At 55.6% G+C, this 7,188-nt stretch overlaps 1 protein-coding gene across 1 annotated transcript; it reads right to left on the bottom strand.

The window, feature by feature from the left end:
• Nucleotides 1-3,168: 3,168 nt before the first annotated feature.
• Nucleotides 3,169-7,172, bottom strand: MMAB (metabolism of cobalamin associated B). Its single transcript, XM_063173203.1, has 9 exons — nt 7,122-7,172; nt 6,925-6,983; nt 6,754-6,847; nt 6,594-6,651; nt 6,092-6,164; nt 5,846-5,943; nt 5,521-5,585; nt 4,898-4,957; nt 3,169-4,750 (listed from the first exon to the last, which is right to left on the bottom strand). The coding sequence occupies exons 1-9, from the start codon at nt 7,154-7,156 to the stop codon at nt 4,663-4,665; spliced, it is 630 nt and encodes a 209-aa protein (XP_063029273.1). The 5' UTR covers nt 7,157-7,172; the 3' UTR covers nt 3,169-4,662.
• Nucleotides 7,173-7,188: the final 16 nt, after the last annotated feature.

Raw genomic sequence — 7,188 nt, 5'->3', positions numbered from 1 at the left:
GGTGGTTGGATGTCTCCTGGTCCTTTCCTAGGGCAGGGAATGTGCTGGTGGGATACTCCTGGCAGGGCAGGGCAGGGCATTGGGGCCCTGGCATCTCTCAGAGGGCATCTGCCTTTATTGCAAGGGTGAGGAGAAAGGTGCCCAGAGAAGCTGTGACTGCCTCTGGATCCGTGGAAGTGTCCAAGGCCAGGCTGGACAGAGCTTGGAGCAACCTGGGATCCCAGTGCAGGAGTGGGGGAGCCCCAAGGAGCAGCCACTGGAGCTGACATGGGCTTTGATATTAATAACAATATCATAATATTGTTTCTGCCTGAGTCTCATGCTGGAAGCTCTTTGGAGGAGTGAGAGCTGTGCCTGCTGCTCCAGCTCCCTCTGACTTTGGCTTTGGAGCCCTTCAGTGCCCCTCCATCCCTGCCTGGAGCCCTCCTGCCCCCCTGGCCATTCCCAGCCCTCCCTGGCTCTGCCGGGAGCGGGAGCGTGGTGGGAGCGAGGGAGAGGCTCCCAGTCAGTGTGCAAATGCCATTGTTTTGACACAGAGGCATCTGGCACTGTCAGGAACAGCAAAAAGCAAGCCCAGAGCAGCTGCTGCCAAGGCAGAGCTGGCAGCAGCCAGGCCTGCACAGCCCCAGCTTCCCTGGCATCGGCCGGGACCTGGGCACGCATCGCTCGGGGCCACCGAGGGGAGATGGGGCTGTGGCCACCCCATAAACCTGGAAACTGTGGGGTGAGGAGCTGGGAGGGATCCCTGTAGGATGAGAGGGATCCCTGGAGGATGAGAGAGATCCCTGGAGGATAGGAGAGATCCCTGGAGGATGAGAGGGGTCCCTGGAGGATGGGAGAGATCCCTGGAGGATGGGAGGGGTCCCTGGAGGATGGGAGAGATCCCTGGAGGATAGGAGGGATCCCTGGAGGATGGGAGGGATCCCTGGAGCCTGGTGCTCACTCAGTGCTGGCACAGAGCAGAGCTGGGTGTCCCAGCCTGCTGCAGGCACGGGGAGTTCAGGAGCAAACAGCAGCTCCTGCTGCCCCTCTCCTGCTCCTACAGGCTGTCCCCATCCCCTGGCTCACACCCAGGCTGGTGTTCCCTCTGTGTGATCCCTCTGTTCTGCACCTGTGCCCCATGCTGGATTCCAGGTTAGGATGGAGAGGAAGCTGTGCTGTGCTCGGGTCTCCACATCCCTGATGTCTCTGCAGCTCATTTTTGTGTTTGTTCCCATTTGCCAAGAGGTGCAGCAGCTCCTGCAGCAGGTGCTGGGCTGGTCACACCACATGGCACTTGGCACTGTCACCACCTGGGGAAGTGGCCCTGAACTGGTGCTCACAAGCTGCTTTTGTGGCTGTTTCTGAGGTCTTCAATCCTGACCCTCTCCAGTTTCTTTGGGGTGGTTTGAGCCCTCCCTGTGTTGCTCTGCCCCTCTGTGCCTGCCCTGCCAAGGCAGGGATGGGGCACTGGGGTGAAGTGGGCACTGGGGTGGGCACTTTGTGCCAGGCTGCAGCACAGGGGGAGCTGAGGGTCCCAGACACCCCTTCCTCCACAGACAATCTCAGTTGCTCCTGTCAGGCACAGAGCTGATGGTTCCTGCCCTGGGCTGCTCCAGGGAGGGATTTTCCTTGCCCATTTCCAGGCTAAAAGGGGATTTCAGGAGCTTGTGGGCCCACAGGACTTGCCCTGTGGTTCTCTCTGCTCCTGCAGCTCCAGTGGAGCTGTTGGCTCCCCACTTCCAGGGCTGTGCACCCCAAAACTCACCAGGCTGGGGCTCCAGCACACCCTGACAAGGTGGGAGCTCTCATCCCTCTCCTCCCTTGTGAGCCCTGGCCCAGGAAGTGCTGCCTTGTGTAAATTTCCATCTGACTTGGCACGATGGATGTTTGTGGCGTTGCTGGCGGAGCAGCAGCCGTTGTGCTGCTCCCACATCGTGGTGGCAATCGAGGTGCTTGAGTTATAGCCCAACTTATTCCATTTTACAGCTCCTGCAGCGCTAACAGATGTACGGGCGTCTGATCCAATCATGCAGCAAGAGATTTTGGGGCCAGTCCTTCTCGTTTTGACAGTGTGGAAGCTGGGAGCAGCCATACATTTTACAAACAAGAATAAACGACCCTTAGCAACATATGGCTGTGCTGGCAGCTCCAGAGCAGTCCCAGATCAGGCACCCTGCGAGGCAGGAATGTTGCTGGGCGCTGGAGCTGGGCAGCCTGGACAAAGCATCTGCCTTCCCCCGTGATATTAATGAGGTGCAGGCACTGGAATCCCTATGCTGTATGGCTGGGAGGGCTGGGAAGAGACAAAGAGCTTGGAAAAACAACTGCCAGCCCAGAGCTAGGGAGGTTTATTTGGATTTAGAGGCTGGGTTTTGTTTTGGTCACTCTGCTGCTGGCTGGCTGACTGACCTTGTGGGGTCAGGAGCAGGGGCAGCTCAGCTGCTCTGTGCCTCTGCTCCAGCCTGGTGAGGAGGGTGCACCAGAGCCTGAGGAATCACAGAATTCTAGGATCATCCAGGTTGGAAAAGCCAAGATCATCAAGCCCAAGCTTGTCACCAGCCCAGAGCACTGAGTGCCACGTCCAGGAATTCCTCCAGGGATGGGCACTCCAAACCTCCCTGGACAGTTCCAGTCCCTGAGCACCCCTCCATGAGGAAATTCCTCCTGCTGTCCAACCTGAGCCTCCCCTGGCACAGTTTGGTGCAGTTCCCTCTCTCCTGTCCCTGTTCCCTGGGAGCAGAGCCTGACACCCCCTGGCTGTCCCCTCCTGTCAGGAGCTGTGCAGAGCCACAAGGTCCCACCTGAGCCTCCCCCAGCTCAAGAGCCCATGGCTGTCCTGTGACCTTGGGGACAACTCTCAGGGCAGAATGTCCCATCCTTGTCTCCACTCCCTCCTAAAGCCAAACCCTGCTTAGTAACACACTAAGGGTCACCCCAGCAGCTCCCTCTGCCTCAGCCCTCCAGAAACTGCTGTGGGTGGAGAGGGAGGGGGCAGCTGGGGGAGCACCCCAGTAAATTTAATCTCTCCATCGTTTTAAGTGTAGCAGCTTGATTTATTTCTCCTTGCAATCCAAACAATGCCAGCTTTGGTCCCAAAACAGTAGTGAGATTTCTTCCCCCCAGCTGGAAAAAAAGGAAATACTATAAATCCCTCCCCAAGCTGATTTATGGAGCATTCATGAAGAATTTATATTGCAAAGGATTTTATTAAATTAAACTTGAAAAGCCTCTTGATTCCTGAGGTTCAGTCCCAGAGCCAGAGCTCTCGTAAAACTGGCAGGAGCAGGCAGAGGGAATGGCTGAGGTGACACTGCAGCTGATGGGACCATCCAAATCCAGAGCATTTGTCACTGGGATGTGTTCCAGGCTGAGGCTTGGAAAATTACTCCATGAAAAATGGGCATTAACAAGAGCTATGAAATATCTGCCTCAAACCCAGGTGAGTGATTGTTAGTGCTGGGCACTCCTCACTCATTCCTGGGCATTCCTCACTGCCCAGAAAGGGACACAGAGCCAGAGATTCCTTGGAGAACAAGTTGAAGGTTGCTTCTACTCAAATAATTGAATGGGAAAAGGGGCAGGATGGATTTAAAAGCTGGACAAGCCCTGGATGGGCATCACCACCTTGCAGCCCACAGCATTCCCAGGGGGGAAAATGACACCAGCAGGGTTCACATGGGTTCCTCCCAGTTGTATTTCCAAGCTGGAATTGTGTGATGTGGCTGTGAGCTCTCTCCAGCCTGCTCTGCCCAGGGTTCCATGGACAAACATTCCAGGGGCCCTTGGGGTGCTGCTCCTCACCCCAACCCCCTTTTCCTGCACCCTCAATGCTCCCAAACCCTGGGCTCTGCTCCCCCAGCTGTTCCTGCAGCTGGACCCACCATTCCAAGGGACAGCTCCCCATGGAGACACCCCCAGCACACAGACCCTGGGATGTGGCCTTTCCTGCTTCACCCCCTCCATGCTGTTCCTGGCAGAGGATGCCCTGGATTGTCAGCTCAGAGAATTCCTCACATGCACAACAAGAGGCAGCAAAGCCAAGGAATTCTTGGTGCATTCCTGTAAATCTGTGCAGCTCAGCTCCAGCCAGAGCTGATGGATTGGAAGGGACTTGGAGCAGCAAAGCTCACAGGGCTCGCTGCTAAAACGTGACAGTTTGTGGCCCTTTGGTACAAGGAAATTCACATTTATTATTTCAGAGCTGTGGACACAATTCCCAAAGGCCTCCAGCTGCTGCTCCATACGAGCACTGTGACTTCAGAGGAGGAGCTGATTGTTTTCCTGATTGTTTTCCTTTCATCATCCCTCAGAGTCCTGTCAGAGCCTTCCCACAGCACCTGCTGCTGCCCAGGGAAATGAAGGCATCTCCAAAATGTTATGGAATTCTCCTGCCTCTACTCCCAGCTGGGAGAAGCAGTGGCTCCAGAGCCATCCCCACATGGGATGTGTGGGCCAGGCCCAGGGAACAGGACAGGTGTGTTTGGGTCCCTTCCAACTCAGGATATTCTGTGATTCTCTTCCTCTCAGGATTTATCAACAAGGTCCTGGCTATTTCACATGGAAATCCTTGGCAGCTCCCATTTCCAGTCCAGGCTTGTTCTCTCTCCCTTCCCTGATGGACAAAAGCAGTCAGCTGGATTTAGTTTTCCATGATCAAGGACAGAACATTCCAGCTCCCAGCTAGGGCTCAGGTTTTATGTAGATTTTCTCTTCCTTCCCTTCCTTCATTGCAGCATAACGTGCCAGGACAAAGAGATAATCACTGAGCCTGGAAAGCAAGGGAAAAGCAGGAAAATCAGTGATCTTACTCCAGAAGAGAAGCTTGCTGAGAAGCAAAACCCCCCAGTTTTATTCCCAGAACTAAGGGAATGCTTCAGTAGGACAGGGGAATGGTTTGGGATTTTATTTTTTTTACCTGTTTAAATACTTGGCCACGTTTGGATCTGCTTCCCCTGCTTGCACTAAAGGGACCACACTGGGAAAAGCAAAGGGAAATGCTGGTGTTTGATTTTCCACCTCTGAGTGCACAAAAACTGGAGCCCCCTCCCAACCCAAATGCCCCCATGGAGTCCCCACTTTGACTCCTGCAGAAGTGAGGGATCTTTGCTTCCCAGGGGGATCTGGGAGGGGTGAATGATGCCAGAAATGTTTGTGTTTGTCCTGGAAACCCCCTGCTCTGCCCATTCCCAGAGGGACAGGACACAGAGAATGGCTTCCCACTGCCAAAGGCAGGGTTAGATGGGATACTGGGAAAAAATTCTTCCCTGTGAGAGTGGTGAGGCCCTGGCACAGGGTGCCCAGAGAAGCTCTGGCTGCCCCATCCCTGGAAGCATCCAAGGTCAGGTTGGATGTGGCTGCAGAATCCCAAAACGTTTAGGTTGGGGAAGGAAGAACAGAGCCTGACTTTGTGCCTCCTGCACTCCTGGAATTGGGTTAAGCACACAAAAGCCTGGCTGGAGCCCCAGCCCAGCCCTGGTTTGCTGTCACTGGGGTGTCCCCATGCCCATTTCCTCAGGGTGACCCCAGCACAGCACTCACCACCTCTCAGCCCTGCGGCACACGGCTCGGGACAAGTGGAGAGCAGCACTGCTCCTGCCTCCAGACTGGAACAGCAAGGAAACACCACTGAGGGCCTGCCCCAGCAGGGACAACCCCCCTGCCCTCCCTCACACATGGAGCTGAGCCCTGTGCCACGCCAGGCAAGGCAGGGACAGCAGGGTGGGCAGATGTAACTCCCAGCTCCTTGGCTCTGCTTTTCCCTTGCTGTTTGCCCATGGGAACAGCAGCCTCCCAGGCTGTCCTCCCATGGTAAGCAGTGCAGCAGGGCTACCCCACGGAAATGAGGGGCACGGGCAGCACCTACAGGCAGGATGAAGGCTCTGAGGGGAGGCAGCTGCTCTGAGTAGCTGTCAATCCACTGCTCCAGCTCCAGGATGGGCTTCTCGCTGAATGATGTTCGTTCTACAGAGAGGGGAGAAGAATCAGCTGGAGAAAAGTGATTCAGACAACAAGCTGAGCTCTCATTTTGCTTTCTTGGATCAGCAAGCTCTAAGAAACCAAACACTCAGCATCCCAGCACTCACACCAGCCCAGGACAGGCAGGACTTACTGCGGTGAGCCTCCCTGGCTGAGGAGAGTGGCGTGGCAATGTTGGAGCCCACATCCTGCAGCATGCACTGCACCTGGACAGAAACCACAACTGCTGTCACTGCCAGCCATGGCTTTTTGCATTCCAGTGCTCAGCAGAGCTGATCAGCCAAACTCACAGGCTGCCCAGGCAGGACCTGGGTCACTGCTGTGCCCTTGTGGTTGTTTGTGTCCCAGTTTCAAACCTGGAGCTCTGTTACAACAAAACTCATGTTCATATGTGGATCTGACTTAGAATAAACCTAGAGATGAATCTGTCTGCCCATAACTAATAATTTCATCTACCAACTTCCTTCTTGGTTAAAGAAATTTGCCTCTTAGAGAGCAATCAAGGGAGTCTCAAAGATTTAGATATTGAAATACTAAATGTATTGAATTCCTGTGTGTCAGTGGGAGCACTGTGGCTAAAATTAAGGAGTCTGTGTTTTAATAGCACTGGAATGAAGATTATCATTAATACTCACCTTATGAAGTTGATCAACAAACGTGTGACCCTTTTCACTGCTAAACTCACCGGCCAGCCTTGGGTAGAGAGAAAAAAACAAAACAGAATTAGTTGGGAATAAAGAAATCATAACAAACATACTTTCCTATATGATTTGGATACTCCCAGCCGGTGCTTACCCTATGGCCGAGCTCAGCTCATCCGTGGCTCCGAGGGCCTCGAAGATCCGGTCGCCCTTGGGCCGCCGCTCCCCGGTGAAGGTGCTGGAGAATCCTTTGGGAAGGGCGGGAGGCGCTCAGGGCCCGCCTGGGGAGCTCTGCCCGCGGCCCCCGGGGCCCCCCGGGCTCTACCTGAGTCTCCCGTCCTCGTGTAGATCCTCGGGGCCCGCTCGGCAGCGGCGCGCTCGGGGCTGCGGAGGCACCAACCGTGAGGGGACACCGTGAGGGGGGGACGCACCGTGAGAGACTCAACGACACCGCGAGGGACGGAACAACACCGTGAGGGACGGAACGACACCGTGAGGGGGTCCCGGCCCTCCCACGCTCACCTGCCCGCCCCGCTCCGCCACCGCCGCCCCGCCATCCCCGGCAGGCCCCGTCCCGCCGCCACCGCCG

Source organism: Melospiza melodia, chromosome 20, assembly GCF_035770615.1.
Source record: "Melospiza melodia melodia isolate bMelMel2 chromosome 20, bMelMel2.pri, whole genome shotgun sequence".
Lineage (NCBI taxonomy): Eukaryota > Metazoa > Chordata > Aves > Passeriformes > Passerellidae > Melospiza > Melospiza melodia.
This window is presented reverse-complemented; position numbering and strand designations above follow the sequence as displayed.

Excerpts from the sequence above, each read along its gene's own strand:
- MMAB (XM_063173203.1), bottom strand. The coding sequence starts at position 7,156 with ATGGCGGGGCGGCGGTGGCGGAGCGGGGCGGGCAG. Across the intron at positions 6,848-6,924 it reads CACGAGGACGGGAGACTCAG|GATTCTCCAGCACCTTCACC; the intron begins GTAGAGCCCGGG and ends CCCTTCCCAAAG. Across the intron at positions 5,586-5,845 it reads TCAGAGCCTTCATCCTGCCT|TCTGGAGGCAGGAGCAGTGC; the intron begins GTAGGTGCTGCC and ends TTGCTGTTCCAG.